Source organism: Panthera pardus, unplaced genomic scaffold (genome assembly GCF_024362965.1).
Source record: "Panthera pardus isolate Hobbes unplaced genomic scaffold, ASM2436296v1 HiC_scaffold_24, whole genome shotgun sequence".
Taxonomy (NCBI): domain Eukaryota; kingdom Metazoa; phylum Chordata; class Mammalia; order Carnivora; family Felidae; genus Panthera; species Panthera pardus.
The window spans coordinates 91,855,536-91,877,240 of NW_026526810.1; the positions used below are offsets into that span (position 1 = coordinate 91,855,536).

Sequence of the window (21,705 nt, forward strand, 5' to 3'; positions counted from 1 at the left end):
GCACGTAAGCGCTGGTCTTCAGCCTTGGTCCTGCCCTCCTTCCCTAAGGGCTCTGGCCCAGCCACGTGAAAGGTGGCAGGCGGCTGGCTCCAGGCAGGTAGGACACAGAGGGGAAGGAGGACTTCCGGCAGGAGGCTGCCCCTGGCACCTGGAGTGACTTTGTTTTTGTTTGTTGTTTTTTTTTTTTTTTTTACTTTCAACAGCTTTTACTGCTCAAGAAAAGGACCCACATTTTCACTGCAGGAAAGATCTTCCTAAGTTTCCCTGCCTTGTAGAATGATTGACTAGTAAGAAAAACCACATCCAACTCTGTAATGAAAAACAGTGGTATAGGGGCACCTAGGTGGCTCAGTCAGTTGGGCGTCCGGCTGGGCTCAGGTCATGATCTTGCAGCTCATGAGTTAGGCCTGGAGTCTGCTTCAGGTTCTGTGTCTCCCTCTCTCTCTGCCCCTCTCTCGCTTGCGCTCTGCCTCTCTCTCAAAAATAAACATTAAAACAAAACAAAACAGTGGTATACTTTTCCCTCCAGTTTTCAGTTTGTTTTCTTCTGGGGTGTGTGCGCGTGTGTGTGTGTGTGTGTGTATGTGATGCCATTGGGCACATAGTTATTAGGAGTCGAGGCGTGGGGGTCGGTATGAGCAGTGGTTTACATCCACTGTCATGTCACCAGCAGGCTCTCCCATGCAGGGGTCTCCACAGGTATGGGAAGCCTTCGTGCTCACAGACCCTCAGCAACCTGGACGTGTCCCTGGGAGAGATGCTGGAGGGGGAGGCAGAGCCTGCTCTGATTCATCCCAGGGTGGAAGCTGCGTGAGTAACACATTCCTGCAGCCTTTCCCAAAGCCAAAAGGAGGGTTGGACTAGAAGCCACAGGGAAATCCCTGTGGTACCCTGGGCTTTCCCGGCTCGACTGTCATGTAAGTGGGGACACCAGGATCCCACGGTGGAGTACGGATGGCTGAGGTTTCATCATGCAGACTGAGGTTAGATGAAGGTGCTCACAGCACCACCCCAGCAGGTACAGGAACACCTAAGAGCTCTGTAAGTCGTCATGCCCACTACCCACCTCACAGTCAGTCCTGGTCCTGGTCCTGGTCCTGGTCCTGGTCAGCCGTAGTCCTTACCTCTCTCCTCCACCCCATCCACTCTCTCGCTCTCCATTTTCACACGTCAGTCCTCTGTCCAGACCACTTCCCCAGTTTCCCTCTCTAAGCTCAGACTCTGATGCCATAGTCTGGCTCAAGGCCCTCTTCCTTCACAAAGACTTCCCAGACTGCAGGGACGTGTGGGTCTGCCCTCCGCTGTGTCACCTTACAGCATGTGCCAATCCTTCCGTGGCTCCCTTCTCTCTTATTCAGACAAATCACTCAGTATTTCCAGGCTTCAGCTTCTTCCTCTGTAACATGGGAAGAATGACAGTATCTCCACTTCACAGGGCAATTTTGAAGACTGATCGTGACAGCACAAACTAAAGCAAGTTCCCACCTAGAGTCCCAGGGGGTATGTGACAAATGCCAGCCAAAAAGTCCACTAGTGCCTCAGTCAGAGCAGGGCGTGAGGCAGGCACTCGGGTAACTCTCTGCTCTGTTGACCAGCTCCTGGAGCTCCCTGCACAAACAAGGCACCTTAGATAGAAGATGCTTGCATTTCCATTATAGTGCTGGCTCTGTGGTCTCTGAAAATAGAACAAAGCAAACAATGCATTTGAGGCCAGAACTGGAGTGTGACTGGGGTGGGGGGGGGGGAGGGGGGGGGTGCCTGGGTGACTCTGTCGGTTAAGCGTCCAACTTGATGGCACCTCAGGTCACGATCTCACGGCTCATGAGTTGGAGCCCCGTGTCAGGCTCTGCGCTGATAGTGCAGAGCCTGCTTGGGATCCTCTCCCTCCTTTTTGGGCCCCTCCCTCTCCCTCTCTCAAAATAAACAAATGAAAAAAAAAAAAAACAGAGCGTGATTGGGACATTCGTGAGTGTGGTACACAGGTTCTGAAAAGAATCTAGATTTCTCAACAAGAAGAAAAGTCTATAAAAAGAGTCTCTAAGGGAAAAAAAAATTTGAAAAGAGAGGAAGAGATATTTGGGGGTTCTTTAAATCTTAGTATTTTGGTTCGGCAAGATGACCTGTAAGTTTTAAAGGGGAAATTAAAAATGCACTGGGCATGGTGCTTGCCATACTCAATTCCAATGCTCACAGCCACTTCACAAGGTTTACATTTTCTCCATTTAATAGCTGAGGAAAACGAGGGCCAGAGTATATGTCTCAGCCCAAACCACACAGTAGAGCTGGGACTCAAGCTCAGGTCACCCAACACCCAGATCCATGCTCCCCCACTCCGTCAGTAGAAACGGCCAGGCAGGTGGCTCACCACTGGGCACTTGCAGGCAAATTTCCGTGTGAGTCACTGCTTACCCCCCTCCACCAGCTATCCCAGAGGAAGTCCATTTCTGCTTGATGGACCTCTGGGGTGCCAATGTTTCCATTTGAAAAAAAAAAAGTATCCACTAAGTGCACGGTTCTATAATCCACACAGTCTTCCCAAAGCCTGAAAATCAGAACTGATTTTCCCTCTCTGCTCTCAAGTTTTATCTGTGCTCTCTGAGGTTGCCGATTTTTTTTCTCCTCACAGTTCAAAAATTTCTAGTTAGATATTTTTTTCTTCCTAAATGTCTCCGTGTACTAATCAGCTTTTTCATATGCATTTTGCCATTTCTAAGACGTCAGGAGTAGACGCCCTCCAGCAGCTGCTAAATACCATAGTTCGTGCCCCAGAAGGGTTATGGCTGCTGCCTCTGTTCTCTATATTCCTTAAGCCTCCTCCCCTCGCTCCAGCAAGCTCAACCTCTCACAGCTCAAAGCAGGCTAGGCAGCCCCTTTCTTCCTAACCCTTCAATCAATCACTTCCACAGATGGGCTTCTTAATATTCCAACCTCTTCCCAGGGCAGGAAATCACAAGGGACAAGACCATTTTAGGACTGCGTCTTTACCTCCAAATTCCCTTTCCTAAAAATCTTTGATACGTGGCTTTAAATATTCTTTAGATGTATGGAATTTTCACTGAAAAGGCTTCCAATAAAATTCACATCTTCCATTTGACAGAAAAGTGGCCCTTAGGCACAAATTAAGGCATTAACAAGCCCCTTGTCTAACCTCTAGCCAACCCCCGCCCACCTCATTCCTACTGCCTTAAATCTTCCATCATTAGTAAAAGCAGCCACCATTTATTAAGGATCAGGTAGTGCAGACACTGAGAACTTTGTTATCTCATATAGTCCCCTCAGCAAACTGAGGAGAAATCAGAGGCTTGAGGGTTTCATGAGCTGCCTCAGGTCACCCAGCAAGTGAGCGTGCAAGCAAGCAAGGCAGCTAGGATTCAAACCTAAGTCTGACACCAGTGTTCTCCCTCTAATCATTACACAATGCCACTTTTGTCACAAACTAGCTTCTTTCCTCCTAAAATAAGCGCTTCTTTGAGCATGTCCTTCGAGATCGCTACCACAGCAGAAGAACCCAGAAGGCCCTCTGCTAGGTCAACACATTTTTACTACAAAAGGAATGGGAAACAGCAAAGGTGGGGCAGGGGGCAGGGCAGAGGTCCTGAAGAGTGCTTTCACCTGGGGCCTCTCGCCTCCTATTAGAGGTCAGATGAGCAGTCCCTGGAACTGGAATGAATTTGTGCTCGGTTTCCCACTCATGTGTTTACGTCCCTGACTGGGAAGAAAGAGCTGATGTGACAAGACTCTATTTGGAAGAGAAGGCAACATGGCTCCATGTCTGTATTAATTAACCACAGCCTCCTCTTGGCATTTCTTTCCTGGCCCCCTCACACTGGTCAGTGAATCATAAAATGAGGACAAGACTGCAGGGAGGTGAATACCGCAGCCGCACAGCCATGAACCAGAAATGACAGGGCACAGGTGGTTAGCAACTTTCTTTCCCCAGGGGTCTCCCCTCCCACACACCACCAATGCATCTCTAACTAAGGGGAGCACAAGCATTATCCCATAACAGAGCAAGAATCTGGAATGTGCGTCTGAGCCAGCACAACCAGCCACTTGAAACTAAAGCCTTCACCCCTCCGTCACTATAATGTATATGAAGCCTCAGAACACTTTACCTTTGCTGAACTTTTTTTTTTAAATATTTATTTTTGAGAGAGACAGAAAGCGAGAGAGAGACACACACAGACAGATGGTAAGCGGGGGAGGGGCAGAGAGCGAGGGAGACACAGAGTCCGAAGCAGGCTCCAGGCTCCGAGCTGTCAGCGACGAGCCTGACGTGGGGCCCGAACTCACAAACTGCGAGATCATGACCTGAGCTGAAGTCGGATGGTCAACCGACTGACTGAGCCACCCAGGCGCCTCACCTTTGTTGAACTTTCAAACTGAAACACTTCATTACACTATGACAGCACAGCCGGCACGAACAACCTAGTTCTTCCCCACTTACTTTGTGAGGCCCATTTAAAAAAAAAAAAAAACAAAAAACATTATTAATGGTCAAGAGATTCCAACAGACTTTGCCTGCCAAGATTTACTTGGCAGAGGAAAGATACTCCGTCTCCTGAAACGTAGGTTTAAAAGTCAGTTCCAATCTTCATTTTGCTGAACGTTTCACCAACTCCCTGGAGGGAAAAATCATAACTCTGCGCAAAACCAGCATTTTAAAAATGAAATCTCAGCGCCCGGTCTTCTCACGCACTTACCCTCAGTGTTGGAAGTGATGACGTCTTCCACCCCTAACACTTGGCTCCCTCGACCCAGTGGTATACTGTGAGCTGGCAAGGGATAGTTTAGAAGAACGACCTTTCCTTCAGGGAGGGCTGGAGGAACATCCTCTTCTGATGGTGGTGCCCCTCCAAATGTGTAGGGGTTGATGCTTTTGTTTTCAGGATACGGAGGCAGGGTCCCCTGGGAAGGATCCAGTGACTCTCCTTCTATTTCTGATGGAGCTGGGCCTCTGGTCCCTGGCTGTTCAGAAGACTCAACGCGAACGTTTAAATCTGGGGTGTCCATCCCCCACGGATGTCTCCCCTCTTTGGGTTGAGGGTTCAAGGTGGCAGATTCCGTTTCAGGGTAGAATGGCCAGTTACTAGAGGTCAGATGCGGCAAAGGGGAGGCCAGATCAGAATTCGGTGGAGACATTCCACCCCCCATGGGTCTTGACTCAGCTTTCGATTGGAAGGAAACATCAACACTGCTGTGGCCATTCAGTGCTTCCTCTGGTTCACTCGGAGCATATTTGACTCCCCCCTCATTCTCATTCTCATCATAATAATCCAAATTGTCCTCAGTGTAGTCACTTTCCAGGACCTCAGGGAGGCCGAAGGAACGCTCGGGGGGAGCTGCAGAGTGGCCTTTGGAAAGGTCCCCTCCAAGTGCTGCTGGCCTGATATTGTCCAGTCGGGGGGTGCTGCCGATATGAAAAGCCCACACTCCAGGAGCCCCCAGGTTGCTTTGTCTAAATAAAAAGGAAACAGTGCATGACCAAAGTGTCCATTCGCCCACCATCCAACAAAGGTGAGCAATTTATTTTAAAACTGAAACACTGTTAAGATCAGATTCAGAGTTTTCATCAGTGTATAAAACCAAATAAAACCAGGCTTATGTGCTAACTAAAAGGATTATACTGGAATTTTGATGTAAACTACCTCTTACTCAACATTAGCTTTCAGAATGCTGGACCATCAAATTAGAAATCTGCTTTAAGGGGCACCCGGGTGGCTCAGTCAATTTGGCCTCTGACTCTTGCTGTCAGCTCAGGGCATGATCTCTCGGTTTGTGAGTTTGAGCCCCGCATCAGGCTCTGCGCTGACAGTACAGAACCTGCTTGAGATTCTCTCTCTCCTTCTCTCCCTGCCCCTCCTCCGCTCTCCCTCAAAAATAAATAAACGTTTTAAAAAAGAAAAAAAAAATCTCTAAAATCCACATGTTTTATCTAAAATCTGGCTATTTGAAAACAAATAGAGAATGCAGGAATATTCTATACGTCCTCTACTTTTAACACACTCGGAAAAATGTATGCTTATACAACTTTGTTAAACACTTAAAACAGTGACAACTACGTACTTTTGAGATTTAGTCATATACCAAGTGCTTAATGTTCTTCAGTACAATCTACAAGGTAGGGGCAGTCATTATGCCCAATTTTACAGAGGTGAAAATAGTTTAGAGAGGCTAACCAATCTTCTTAAGGTCATACAACTAGTAACTGGCAAAGCTTGGACACGAATTCACCACTAACACCAAAGCCCATGCTCTAAATATCTACCTTATGTCAGAAAACCAATATACTAGAGTCAGTCGGCATCTGAATGATCACTGGTCTTCAGACTGTTACAGACATTTCACTGTTTAATCACATGGATTAATCAATATAAACTAACTCACATAGAATTGTGAGTCAATGTAAAAACACTCAAAGAAATATACATGCCCAAGTGTAAAAAATGTTGAGCAAACGCAGAACAAAGTTAAGAGGAATATCAGAAAGTAGTTTTGGGGCACCTGAGTGGCTCTGTCCGTTAAGCGTGCAACTCTTGATTTCAGCTCAGGTCATGATCTCACGGTTAGTGGGATCAAGTCCCATATCAGGCTTAGCACTGACCGGGCAGAGCCTGCTTAGGATTCTCTCTCTCTCCCTCTCTTCCTGTCCCCCCACCCCCGCATGTGCACGTGCACTCTCTCTCTCTCTCAAAATAAATAAATAACCTTAAAAAAGAAAAAAAAGAAAATAGTTTAACCAAAATTCCATGGGTTATAGGTGAGAGGTGTTCAAAAACATCTGGAACCAGAGAGCTCACGTGTTTTCTTTATTAGAAAAGAACATGGACCCCACTCAGTTTTCTCAATGCCCCAAGGATCCATTATTTTAGTCAATGATACATTCTAAAGAGAACTACATAAAAGACTTCTAAAAAAAATAAAAACAAAAACAAACAACAACAACAAAAACTTGAACAAACAAGGGTCTGGCTAGTTTGAATGCACCAGTTTCTGTACTCCTCTGGTGTACGTGCAAAATACCAAGCTCAAAGTCCCCCCTCTAATCAAAAAAAATTATGGGGGTCAGTGAGTCATAAGGCTTAATTTAGAGAATAACAAATTTATCGAATCATTATAAGAATCATTGCTCATTTGGGTAGGAACTCATCATGTTCACATGGATTTCCATAGCAATAATAACTTTAGTACAATTCTAAGAATGTCTCCTTCCCTCCTTGTCTGCCCATCCCTTGCCCTTTTCTTCCTCTCCTCCTGTCCACCTTCCCCTCTCCCACTCTCTATCGTGTGTGTGTGTGTGTGTGTGTGTGTGTGTATGTGTGTTGTGGTTATTGTTTTGCTGCTGCTCTTATAGTTACTTTAGGGAAAGAGGAGCAGAGAAAACAAAACTGTGATCTCTTGTGCAGTATGCTATATATGCTTGGTACGTTCTAAGATTCCATGTTGGTATTTTTCCGGCAAGCAAATAAGGAACACTTAAGTAAGAAGAGAGAATCCTGAGGATCTGAGGATAGTTAGTTTATTATCGCATCAGAGGTGTTGCAGCTATGAAATTTCTTCTTGAAGTTAGAAAAACTATAAAAGTTTCAAAGACTAGGAAAATACAAATTATGGCAGAAAACAGCTAAATAAAACAACTCTCTAATGAAATATAAATCACTATCCTGGTTTTTGTTGTTGTGCGTGATGGGAAAGTAACCAGTTTGAGTTTATCCTAAAATCCGAGGTCATTCGGAAAGCTCAGAGATAGAGAAAATTTAATTTATTTTCTACAAAGGAAAACAAGGCCACAAAGTGGGATGACAGTGCCTTCCTCCCTGGGCTGTTAGGAGGATTAAGTAAGAACACCACATAAAATGCCTAGCATGAGGCCCTGCACACGATTAGTACTTAGTAATTACTGTCTTTCAGGAGACAGAAAAGTATAATTTCAAAAAACACAAATGTGTGCATTCGCATTTAAATTTGCAGAAGAGGAGTTATGCCAAATACACTATGGATTAGATAATCCATTACCTTTAAGTTCACAATTATAAGACAAGTTTGAGGAAGACAAAGATTCCACTGACTAGAAAGATAATTTTATTACTTAGAGATGCATACTGAAGTATTTAGTATTTAGCATTAGCATGATGTTTGTGATTTACCTTAAAATACTTAAGTGTTTTAAAAATGATGAATAATATGGCAAAATGTCAACAGCTTCTAAATCTAACTGATGAGCTTCTGGGTATTCATTCAGCTATTTTCCCCACTTTTCTGTGCATTTTTGAAAATTTAAATTCGGAAAAGTAAAATAGAAGGTTAAACTGAGGACCATTTCCACAATGGGGAGGTAGGGAAAGCCTTTCTAAGAATAACAAAGGAAAAGAGTACTATCTTTGATGACACTAAACCTACAGCTTCTTGATGTGGAGTAACTTTAAAGATGAACTGGGCAAAAATATTCACAGCATATGAGAGAATTAATACTCTTGCTGTAATTTTTATTTATAAGAGCTCTCCATGCACACCCCAGTAGAAAATAGCAAAGGGCATGGGCAGAGAAGTCACAAAGATGGATAAATGGCTATTACACCTATGAAAAGGTGTAATCAAAGAAACGAGAGTAAGGATCTAATCAAAGAAATTAGAGTGAGGATAGCAATTGATACCTACCAGATTCACAAATATTAACAAGAAGCTGTTGATCACAGTTCTATACTATTGGTGAGCATAGAAACTGCACATTTCTGAACGGCAGTTTGTTGATGTAAATCAAAGTGTTAAAACTGTATCTATCCTTTCTCAGCAATTCCACTCTTAAGAAGTTATCTTCACCAGAAATAAGAATCTGAGCAATGTGTGTTATGCTGTGTACTACAATGATATTTCTAAAAGGAAAGATAAAAAACAAATTCATCAGTAAGTTTTTATCTTAATAGTGTGGTATAAAAATGATGCAATGTTCGATAGCCTTAAAACGATAAAACGAACAGATTATCTTAGTGAATGATACCTATAAGACATTGATAAATGGGAAAATGCTACATGTATAGCAAAAGAACCATTTTGGTTTTAGAAAGTTTTTGCATAATTCTTAAGTTAGAATGACTGCTAATACTGGTTATTGCTTGAAGCAGTGATAATGGGTAATTTGTGCTTTTATTTCACATTATTCTGTGTGTTTGTACTTTATATTTTATATTAAGTATGAGCTATACTTCAGAAAAATCTGTCAGTCCCCTATCTTCTGTTCTCAGCAAGGAACTCAGAAGAAGCATCAAAGACACAAATGAGGCACGGAGGGAGGTAAATGGGAGTGCTGCGTGTGTGTGTGTATGCACGTGCAAGTCTTTGTGTGCACGTGTGTGTGCATGTGTGTGTGCACATGTGTAAGCATGTGTGTTAGTTCCAAGGGTTTTTATCACCGTGGTGGGGAGCGCAACTGCTTTTTCCTACAGACTTTTTGGCCTCCACCGCCTCCTGTACCAGGAGTAGAGTCAACACTCATTCCAGTGCTCTGAAATTCTACCCATTTATTTGTCTGTCTACCAGAGTATAGGTTGCTAGACAGTGTGCAGGGCCGCTGTCTCAAACATCTTTGCATTTCAAGTGCTTTGCCCAGTGTGAACTCTTAATAACGTCTGAGGAGTAGAGAATCTGTGGCCTCCAGAGACGAAAAGGAAGGTGAAACCAGAGGAGAGAAAGCAAGCAGCTAAATTTTCTCACGTCTGAACTAAAAGGCAGCCTGGATGGAGACCTAAAGATGCCCAAGGTTGGTCAGAAGACTGGGAAAGCAGAGCGGGATTCAGCACAAAAGAAGGAGTTGGGGACTCCAGACTTGTGCTTGAGTTTTGGCCTTGCCACTTAATTACTTTGAGGTCGTAATTTAACTTCCCTAAGCTCATTTATCAAATTGAGAAGATAGTAGAACTTACCTCCCAGGATTCCTGTGAGTTTTAACCAAGACAACTTCTGGAAAGTGTTTTACACGATGTTTGGCAACTACTAAGCCCTCAAAACATGTCAGCACTAAGTAACCAGATCTGGTTGTAGGGCCTGCTCTCTGATAGCTGAGCAGAGCGGATGGCATGTAAAAGTGTGAGGTACTGCAGTGCCCAGGAATAACATAATGGAAGGGAGACACAGTTAAGGAAGGCTAAGTAAACAGTGTAGTCCGCCTGGATTCTAGCCCAGTATTAGGGAAAGGAATAAAAGCAAAGATAGTTTTTACAAGCCCTGAAATTAGTAAGTTATGAAATGGTGCCGACCCAGATAGGGTGTTGATGCGGACGGACACATAGCACAAGGGCATATTATTGCACTGGCAGAGGAAGCCTCTGATGGCACTGAGGAATGTGCTCAGTTCTGGCGACCTCATGGAAAACCAACCAGTATGGTTTCAGTTAATGAAGCCATACAGAAACCCTGAGACCTCGAAAATGCTACCAATGTGTTTGGTTTTCCCTTTTCCCCAAATTACACTATACTTGATTTAACTTTTAACGTGTATCTGCCTAAAAGACTAAATCACAACATCTCCTCTGGTGAAATGATTAACTTGGAAAAATCTCAGTCTGGGCAGTTATATTACTGGACATTTTTATGTGGCTCCAAGAGCAATGTTTTCCATAGCAAGCCTCAGTGGCTGTGCAAACACATAAACACTGTTCTGTTTCCGGTATCTATACCCAATAGGGCAGGAAAAACAAAGGGCCTTTTATATTTTGGTGACTTTGTTCCCCCTAGGGTCTACTCTAGTTCCTGGTTTTGACCTGATGCCTCCAGTAGAAGCCCCCAAGATATTATTTAATGGTCTTATGGCCGCTTGAGTTTGGGTAGCTCCAAAGGGTCCTCAACATCAGACAGGGAAGGGCTTATGCCCTGAGTTACTTACTGGTAGAGATTCTTCACAGACTGTTCAGTGCTTGTCAAGCTGAAGTAGGGACCCTCTCTCTTCAGGTCATCGACCTCCCCTCGGCAGAAGCCCACCCGGGCAGGAAGCTCGAGCTGGACGTTATAAGACTCTTTGGGGCGGGTTCCAAAGAACTGAAGGCCATTGGCAGGGTAAAGAAAGAGGGCGTAGGTATCAGACTCATCAGACGCCAAAACTGCCTGGAAAGTGTTCCGCTATGAAAAACAAAAAATAGGAAATATTTTTAATAAAAGAAACAGAAAAGAAAAACAAAACAGAATGCAGACAAAGCATCATAAAATACAAAGGGTTTGCCCCCTTCTTAGAATTCCTCCAAATTGCTTTTGTACCTTATATTCTTCTCAATTTCCTCTCCAAGTTACAATTTTGTAAGCTATACTATTATAATTCTTTTTTTATCATTTAGATTAACACTTGAGATGTGCATAGGTAAGAAACACAGGTTACAAAAATAACGTTTTTTTTTTCTAAATTTTTTTTTTTAATGTTTATTTATTTTTGAGACAGAGAGAGACAGAGCACGAACGGGGGAGGGTCAGAGAGAGAGGGAGACACAGAATCTGAAACAGGCTCCAGGCTCTGAGCAGTCAGCACAGAGCCCGACGCGGGGCTCGAACTCACATACCACGAGATCGTGACCTGAGCCGAAGTCGGACGCTTAACCAACTGAGCCACCCAGGCGCCCCACAAAAATAACGTTTTTAAGGTTTCATATTGTTCTCATCCAAACCTCTTTAAGAGCTAAGAGCAAGGACCAAAATTAACCTGTATATTCCCACAGCCACTGGCCTAGTTCACTGTCCCAGGAACTCATGTGGATCATTCATTCATTCATTCATTCATTCATTCATCTGTTACTGAATACCCGTGATGGGCAGGCATGGTGTTAGCCAGTGGATGATCTAAAGGCCTCCTTACTGTTCTCACACCCTTGCTGTCTTTCCTCTTTCTGCCGCCTTTTCACACCAGCACACGAGTTAGCCTACCCTCACTTCACAGATCAGGAAACAAGACTTGAGGGCTAAGAGATCTGCCTAAGGGCTGGTAGCTAGTACGTGATGGCAGGCCAGCCGGCTCCAGAGTCTATGCCCTGTGCCACTAGGCCACCCTAACTACTCCTTAGCGTGCCATTCAGGGCGGTTTGTAAGTGCCCTAAACTCTTTCCCCAGGTTTAGATCCACTGCATCTTCATTGGACTACGTAACATTCCCCATCTGTGTCATGTATTTTACTGCTTCTGTATTTTTGCTCATGTTTCCCTGTGCCTGAAAACCTTCCTAACATTCCAACACTATCCTTCTGAGGCATTTTGTGATTCCCTGTAGATTTATTTCTGTTCTCCGACCATCCACAACACCTTTGTGGGTATTTCTCGTTAGCATTCACCTCATCTTGCTTAGTTAGCTGTTTATGTGTTTGTAAACTCCATTATTAATCCACTCTCACATTAATTCAGCCAAGTGCCTACTATGTGCCTACAAAGCACTAGACATTATGCTTGGTGCTGAAGAAACAAAGGAAGGGAGACTTTCTGCCCAGGACATTCTCACTATTTCGGAGAAGGAACGGCCATGACTGGAATTCAGGAGAGTTGGCGGAGAAGATAGTAGAGGCCAGAGGAGGGTGTGTGAGACCTTAGGGTTGGGCTGGGGAGGCGTCACAGAGGCAGCCTGTGAATGCTAATAAACACAGGAGGAGCCAAAGCAGACCAGAGTGAGAGACTGAATTAGCCACAAACCCAACACCCACGTCCTTATAGAATCACTCCTTAAAGGTCATTTCACTCTTGTATTTTCAGCCAGACACTTTTGCCTTTACCTACATAAGGCTATCTCCACCCAACCCCAAATGGTCTGTTAATGGTACTTCCTTATCTTAAAACGACATTATATATTTAGGACTCTAAGAAGGCTTCTCTCACTAAATCCCCCTCCTTTTACAATTTGGTAGGGGACTGGGAAGTATTTATAAATAACACTACTTCCTAAATAATGTGACTCTTATTTACTGGTAAGGAGTATTATTTCTCCATTTTGCTAGACAGATAAAAGCAGGCAGAGAGAAGAACATCACATCTTACTAAATAAAAGAGGAAACAAGAGGAAAGTGTCCTGCATTTCGTTCTGTCCATGGCCCTTCCCCATATGGTGCTCAGACTCTTCTAGTGTTTACTCTGCCTTTCACAAGCTTAATTTCAAAGTACAGTTTTGAGGTTTTGCTTATAGGACAAAGCAATTCAGGTGTTAAAACGCTTTTAAAGAAAAAAAGAAGGCACACAACCTTTCTTTTTGTTCTCTAACGGAAAAACTTACCTTGCTTTGCTTCCTTTTTTTAAAAGATTTTATTTTCTTTTTAAGTTTATTTATTTATTTTGAGAGAGAGAGAGAGTGTGAGTGGGGTAGGGGCAGAGAGAGAGAATCCCAAGCAGGCTCCACACTGTCAGCGCAGAGCCTGATGCAGGGCTTGAACTCGTGAACTGCTAGATCATGACCTGAACCGAAATCAGCGCTGGACGCTTAACCTACTGAGCCACCCAGGCACGCCTTTATTTATTTATTTATTTATTTATTTATTTATTTATTTTTAATGTTTATTTATTTTTGAGAGAGACAGAGACAGAATGCGAGTGGGTTGGGGCAGAGAGAGAGGGAGGCACAGAATCTGAAGCAGGCTCCAGGTTCCGAGCTGTCAGCACAAAGCCTGACGCGGGGCTCGAACTCACAGACCGCGAGATCATGACCTCAGCTGAGGTCAGACACTCAACTGACTGAGCCACCCAGGTGCCCCCCAGGCACCCCTTTAAAGATTTTATTTTTAAGTAATCTCTACGCCCAAATGGGGCCCTGAGATCGAGAGTCACATGCTCTACCAACCGAGCCAGCGAGGCACCCCTGCTTGCTTTCTTGCTTTCTTTAAGCACACACACTTAAAGATGGCAGAGGTGGAGCGGGGGTTGGGGGGGTGGTGGGGGGGGAGGCACTAGTGTACTTGTTATTTTTGTAGTTGTGGATTGTTTCATTAGCAAACTCGACTGTTCCGAAAACAAAAGGCAGAGGACGCTTTCTAGAACGTCTCAAAGCTAGGAAACCATAACTTCTGCTGAATGTCAACAAAGCCTACTCTGCATCATATCTCTACATAATACATACTACATCATCAATTAATGTTGATTCCGTAACTTCAGAGTACCCCATTTGTCAGAATCAACAAAGTTCGGCTAGGGAAAGAAAAGTACTCGAGGAAGGAGAAAGGACCTGTTGTAATTATCTAAGCTTTCAAAGCTCCTGGCATTGATTACCTATGGCAAATGTGAGGAAGGAAGCATCCTGGTTCTGAGTTTAGAGAAATTTTGTAAGATAAGGAGGAGGGGGGTCCTAGAGACTGCGAGGGAACTGAAGGGAATGGGGGAAGAAGGGAGGGAGAAAGTAAACAGAGCTGTGAAGGGGAGTGTATGGCTTTTACTGCAGGGCCTGGGAATTTAGCACTTTATTTTATTCATTCTTTCAGTCAATCAGTCAATAAATTCATTCCAATGAAAATTTATTCAGTGCCTTTTATATGCCATCCCTGAGCCAAGTGCTTACTAGACAGGTGATAAGCCTTTATTTAATCCACTTGTCTCCACTGAAACAGGCCAATAGGAGGGTTTTAGATAGAATTTATGATCCCAAAGTACAGGCCAAAAGAGGTTGGCTGTTCAAAAACCACCCACACACCAAATGATCTCTTTTGAAGTTCTCTGTCTCGGCCCCACAAAATTCTACATCTAATTGCTAAAGACCACACTGCATGAAGTCCTGAAGGGGTCCTCCTCCCAAAGTACCCCTCAACTGGCTTCCAGACCGGAAGGGTCTTCACATTTCTGGAGACTAGCACCTTTGCAAGAACCCCACATGCTCTGTCTCTAAAGACAAACCCTCAGATGGGCCGCCAAACCCCACAAAAGGGTCACTGGTTCCCAACTTCCTTAGGATCCCAGGGAGGAGAGAGTGACCTCTGTGGGAAGAGGGGCAGCACAGGAAGGATCAGGGCCAGTGGCTGCCTTGTTTCAAGGTTTCTCCCATCTTGTTATCAGAAAGAGAGACAAGCCAGAGTCATCAGTAGAAACCAGGCAGGGTCTGACTTTCCCCTGCAGGTATGGGACATCACCAATCAGTGTTGACGCTCAGCAGAGCCATGCTGGCAGATATAAAACATGCCCTTCTACAAACTTCTGAGTTTACAATTCATGCAATTGATTTCGGTCATCTGGCAAAAAATCAGAACAGCGCCAGCCGGCCTTGTCCCAAACAAGTTTGCCTATAGTGAATTACAAAAATTACAATGAAAGGGGCACCTGGGTGGCTCAGCCAGGGTTAAGCGTCTGACTCTTGGTTTGTGCTCAGGTCATGATCTTGTGGTTCATGGGTTTGAGCCCTGCATCGAGCTCTGTGCTAACAGTGCGGAGCCTGCTTAGGATTCTCTCTCTGTTTTTCTCTCTTTCTGACTCTCCCCTGCTCCCTCTTCTCTCTGTCTCTCTCTCAAAAATAAATAAATAAAAACTCGGGGTGTCTGGGTGGATCAGTTGGTTAAGTGTCCAACTTCGGCTCAGGTCATGATCTCATGGTTTGTGAGTTCAAGTCCTGCATCCGACTCTGTGCTGACAGCTCAGAGCCTGGAGCCTGTTTCGGATTCTGTGTCTCCCTCTCTCTCTGCCCCTCCCCTGTTCATGCTCTGTCTCTCTCTCAAAAATAAATAAACATTTAAAGTAAATAAATACATACATACATACAAACATACATACTTACCAAAAAACTTTAAAAAAAAATGAAAATTAAGAAGTAGGATAACTCCCTACAAGTGTCACAAAGTTCTCTTTCCTGTCTGTCTTCCTTAGGGTCACATGTTCTCTACAGCGGTGGCATCACTGACTTCTGGCCTCCAGTGTTTGGTGCAAGCACTAATCTCCACTCTTTAACAGATTTCTCCATCTCCCAGTACCCATACATTGCCGTCACACACAAGACTTCCCTTCATTTTTATGCCCTAAATCCTACAGAGATAAATTCTCTAGTCTCTAACGTGACATCATTCCTGACTCTTAGCCTTTAGCAAAACTTCAGCATTTCATTAAGCAATTTCCATATATGTCTCTGTTGAGTACATCTTCACAACTATATCTTAGAGTCAGGTTAAACTCTTTCAGATAGAACCTCAGACTTCTCCTCTTCTGGACTTCAGCTCCAGAAGTCAGTGACCTACAACAAAGTCCTGCTTTTACCTCCCATTTTCTCTCTGGACCCACCCCTTCCATCAACGATAATCATCCTGTGACACAAGTCAACACACCTTGTCCCCACAGTAAGGCCTCTGAAGTGCAACCTTCCGCCCATCTTGTGCAATCCCTTCATCCATTTCTCCGGCCTCAGGAAAAGCCTCACTTGGAACAACTTCTCCTGCTGCCTTATTCTCAAGGTCCATTCTTTCCGTCTTTCCAGCCCAATTTAAATTCCAACAGAATATCCCCCCATGTCACACAGATCTGTGTGACCCAGTTCTCCATAACTCCCATCACTCAAACAACAACAAAACAATACCTCCCTCCCCCCAAAACCATAGCTAAAGTAAACACTAGTCCTCTTTACCTCCATCAACAAGTTCTTTGAAGGCCAATACCATGACTGCTTTGCCCTGTGAGGTACCTAAGACAGTTCAAGGAATCTCAGATTACCTGAACTGATAAACACTACTCATTTTTTTCTTTTTTTTTTTTTTTTAGTTGCAATCACCCCTGGCCATTCCTGCAACATCAGGTACCATGTCCTGTCATACCCACCATGAATACCCATGGAAAGAAAGAGCAACAACTGAAATTGTTTTACATGGTAAAGATGCCATTCCTTTGATATCTTCAAGTTTCCGGCAACTCTGTGACATCAGGTTAGCATGTCAGGGTTCAAGAAAGCCACACAGAACTCACACAGTGCTTCAGGCAAGGCAGATTACTGCTTGCCAAAATCTATCTCCAAAGAACTATTAAAATAAGAGCTCAAATCACAGGGCTCTTTAAAGTATTCAGAAGAACCTTCAATGCGGGTAACTGAAAAAAACATCCTCTCTCCAAACAGAAGAACCCTTATCTCCTTTCGAAATGAAACAAATCCCAAAGCCAAATGAGCATATGGCGATGTCTGAGGAATGATTTTAACTAGAAAAGTAAAAGAGATGGAATCTACAAATCCTCTTGTACTTCCCACCCAAAAGAGACCAGACAAAAGTTGCAATTCAGAAAACCTAGTATTTAAAGAATCCTTATGCAAAGGGCTTCCATCACAGTGTCCTTACAAGATAGAAAAATTAAAAAAACTAGAATCTGGTCCTATCAAGCCCACACAAAGGAACACAGATTGGCTGAGCAACCATACCCACTAGGTCTAAAGGGATATAAGGACTACTTAAAAATGTCACCCTACCTAAAAATGCCACATTAGTTAGGGGCGCCTGGGTGGCTCAGTCAGTTAAGCAACCAATTCTTGATTTCGGATCAGGTCATGATCTCACGGTCATGGTGTCGGGCTCTGCACTGATCATGGAGCCTCCTTGGTATTTTCTGTTTCTCCCTCTCTCTCTGCTTCTCTCTCTCTCTTTGTTAAAATAAATAAATACAATTTAAAAAATATGTTTAAAAAATGCCACATTAGCTAATTCTCACAACAATCCTGTAAGATAGGCATTGTTCCCACATTTTACAGGTGAGAAAACTAAGAATGAGGCTGAATCATTACTTCCAAAGTCACTGGATAACCTTTCATAATCCACATCTTCTTTCAAGATGTTTTTATATTGTCATTGGCTTGACAACCACCTGAAAGTTGGGTGAGAGAGCAGTATTCCTATGCTACAGATGAAACTGAAAAAATAATGAACAAATTCACCTTGTCTGTATTGTAATTTTTGGTTTCAAATGAGCTCTGATAAAAATGGAATTGTAAAACTCTACTGTGATTTCACCGCCCCAGCACTTCTGTGTAACTGTTCATCTCCCTGATTCAGCCTCACTCAATTCAACATCATCTGTCTTTATTCTACTGAAAAGTAAGACAGATGCAGCTGAATTCTCTTTAGCGCATTGGAATACTAATTTAGAAGTAATAAGGCATCAATAGCATCCTTGGCAGCCACTTTCATTTCAAGTTCATTCTTCCTTTGAATGAAATATGATTCTAAGCATTCTTTTGGTACTAAGATCACACCAAGCTTTATTTATTGGAAGTCTGTGGAAAAAGCACAATTATTATTGTGTCCACCAACATCACTCGAGCCAAGGAAATGGGTCTTGCATGAAAAATCTGGGTTAAAAGCAGTAAAACAAAACAAAACAAAACAAAACAAAACAAAACAACTGGGGCACCTGGCTGGCTCAGTCAGTAGAGCATTCGACTCTTGATCTCAGGGTTGTGAGTTCAAACCCACACTGGGTGTAGAGATTACTTTAAAATAAAGGCAATTAAAAAAACTAAGAATCAAGAAATGTGTCCTCTAAGCCTGCCTTTGCCTAACGAGGAGAATTCTGGACAACTGTATTATCTTCTATTTGCCATTATCTGTGAAATGCAAACATAATTCTTATCTTGTAGGACTGTTGTGGGAAGACAGTATGATAAAATAATTGTTTTAAGAATTAAGTAGATAGCTTGAATAAACAACATATATAGTAATTGTTTTAGTAATCTTTCCTTTGAGCCCTTACCCTCTCAATACAGACAAAAAGAACTTTAGAAAAAAAAAAAAAAAATCAATCCCCTGCTTAAAATCCTTCAAAACCCTTCCCACTGCCAAAGAACCAAGTTCAAACTCCCAGCAGAACATGATCTGTCCCCACCCCATGGCCTTTTCGTCCTCATGCCCAACAACCGTTCTTCTTCAGTAATAATGCACTACATGCAATGCCCAAAACACATTACACTTTACAGCACATGGGTGATATGTCACATGCTATTTCTTCTGAGACTGTTCCACTAAGCTCAACTCAGATTCAAAACTACTTCCTCATTAAAACCTTCCCAGATTGAGGGGCACCTGGATGGGTCAGTCAGTTAAGCGTCCGACTTCGGCTCAGGTCATGATCTAGTGGTTCACGAGTTCCAGCCCTGTGGGCTCTATGCTGACAGCTCAGAGCCTGGAGGCTGCTTCAGATTCTGTGTCTCCCTCTCTCTCTGCCCCTTTCCAGCTCATATTCTCTCTCTCTCTCTCTCTCTCTCTCTCTCAAAAATAAATAAAAAACATGTTAAAAAAATTAAAAAAAAAAAAACAAAAACCTTCCCAGATTGAGTCCCCTAATCAGGAAGGGTCAACATTAGTCTTCTTAAGTGAAGATGCTATTACACTTATCATATTATATTACACATAATCAATGTCCTCACTAAAACTATGAGGTCTTTGGGAGTAAAGAGTATTTCCTTTCATTGTGTCTATACCAGTTCTGAAATATAGTTAGTGTACAAAAAACAATTTGTTGGATGAATAAATCTTAACTACATTTAAATATAAATTACTTATACACACACATACATATCTGCCACATATAAGACATATGTTTACAAAAAGAGACTGGAAGAAAACACAAAGTATTAGCAGTGGTAACCTCTGGTTACTGAAATTGTAAATAATATTTGTTTTCTTATTTTCTACGTTTTTTATTATAGGTGTGGTATATTTAATTGCAGGTAAGTGTTTTGAACTGATATACAAAAACGAATGGATGAGTGAATGAATGAGTGCAACATAATGATGGGGAGCCTTACCTTATTCATCTTTCTCCGACCCCCCACCTAGCCCAATGCCCTGCACTAAGAAAGTGCTCAATATATTTGTTTGAATTGAATGTATTCTGTTGAATTGAATAATTGAAATGTCAAACCCACATCTGTAAAAAAAAAAAAAATTACTCAATGAACAAAACTAAATGTTGCCTGACAAAAATTAAATGTCAAAAAAAACCCACCACAAATTCAAACTTTTTTCTAGATCTTTTCAGAATAGCCTTCTGGGCATATTTCTCTTACAGAACACAAAACAAGAATAGCCACCATCTTGAACTACTCAGGGAGTGTGGACAAGCTACTTGATCTTGATCTTTCAGGGGGGACATGTGCCATCATTCTACAGCTAAGAAACATAATGAGTTAAAATAGAAATAAATTATAAGAGTTTCAGCCCTTCGAGTACGCCATTTTAGATTCAGGTCTAATTTCACAGGAGCCCTTACCTATTCTAAGAATGAGGCAGTTCACCACTTGCCAAGCTACCCTGATCCCACCTGAGGTCCATTTGGAGTATTTAGATCTTGCTGCCAAGCCTAAAGACTGAGCGCTTGGGTTGTTTTAGGTGCTCAGGTAGACACTATAAAACAAATGGAGGGCAGTCCCCTGTAAACTAGGGGGCACGTAAACTAATATCTGCAGGGCAATTTGGCAAAAGCTACCAAGAACCTTATGGAAAGTGTATTCCCAGGGCGCCTGGGTAGCTCAGTCGGTTGAGCATTGGACTCTTAATTTCACTCAGGTCATGATCTCACGGTTCCTGGGATGGAGCCCTGTGAGGGACTCTGTGCTGACAGCACAGAGCCTGCTTAGGATTCTCTCATTCATGCTCTCTGTCCCTACCTAACTTGTGTGTGCGTGCGTGCACACACGCGCGCACACACACACACACACACTCATACACACTCTCTCTCAAAGTAAATAAGCTTTCTTAAAAAAAAAAAAAAAAATAGGGGCGCTTGTGGTTCTGTCGGTTAAAGGCCCAACTCTTGATTTCGGCTCGGGTCAGGATCTTACGATTCGTGGTTTCAAGCCCCACCGTTGGGCTCTGTGCTGGCAGCATGGAGATTGCCTGGGATTCTCTCTTTCTCCCTCTCTTTCTGCCCCCCCCCCCACTCTCTCTCTGTTTCAAAAATAAACTTTAAATAAATAAATAAATAAATAAATAAATAAATAAATAGAAAATAGAAAAAGTGTATTCTTTCTTGCCCGTCAATTCCACTTCCTAGACTATCCAGTAAGGATATGTGCAAAAAATTTAGCTAAAAAAAAAAAAAAAAAAAAGCTCTTCACCAAATTATTCATAATGATGAAAAACTGGAAATAATCTTAATGACCACTGAACACAGTGGTCAATTCATTGTGTGGAATATTATACAGATATTATAAATGATGTCGGAGAAATGTATTTTGTGACAATGAAATATATTGACAATACACTATGTAGTGGAAAAAATAGTTTACAAAACTGTGTGCAGTGTGAACCCATTATTGTTAATAGACAGTCACAGATAAATACAGATATTAATAGGGGAAAAAAAACTCCGGAAGATATAAATGAAAATGTTTAACAGTGATTATCTTTGAGTGCTAGTAAAATGAGAGGTTGTTCTTTAAATTGCCTGTATTTGCTGATGTTTTTCCTTCAATGAACATATAATTAGAAATAATTATTGTATACTTAGAGGTGATTCTAAAAATAAACAACCAAACAGTGAACCGCCTTGTGTTCGGAGGGCCTTCCGCATCTGCCCTGGGGCCCTCCGATCCCTTTGCTAGAATTCTGTAGCCACCTCTCAGATCCTCAGAGGATGCCTAAAGAAGCCTTCTCCACTTCCCAGTCACTTCAGCCCAAGTGCCACCACAAGATACGGCAGGTTCAGCATGAGAGCAGACTCAGAAGAAACTCCAAGCCAGTCCCTGAGTTCCAGCCCAGAGTTCAAACCCATCCCTCCATTGGCCCAGCGGCGCAGCACTCCTGGTCAG

The 21,705-nt window shown here is 42.9% G+C and overlaps 1 protein-coding gene across 1 annotated transcript in view; it reads right to left on the reverse strand.

The window, feature by feature from the left end:
- Positions 1-21,705, reverse strand: part of NID2 (nidogen 2) — a 66,590-nt gene that overhangs the window by 43,350 nt on the left and 1,535 nt on the right. The window contains exons 3-4 of the mRNA XM_019451812.2: positions 10,880-11,112; positions 4,704-5,458 (exon numbers count right to left, since the gene is read on the reverse strand). Of these exons, the coding sequence (XP_019307357.2) occupies positions 4,704-5,458; positions 10,880-11,112 (988 nt within the window). The remainder of the gene's footprint in view (positions 1-4,703; positions 5,459-10,879; positions 11,113-21,705) is intronic.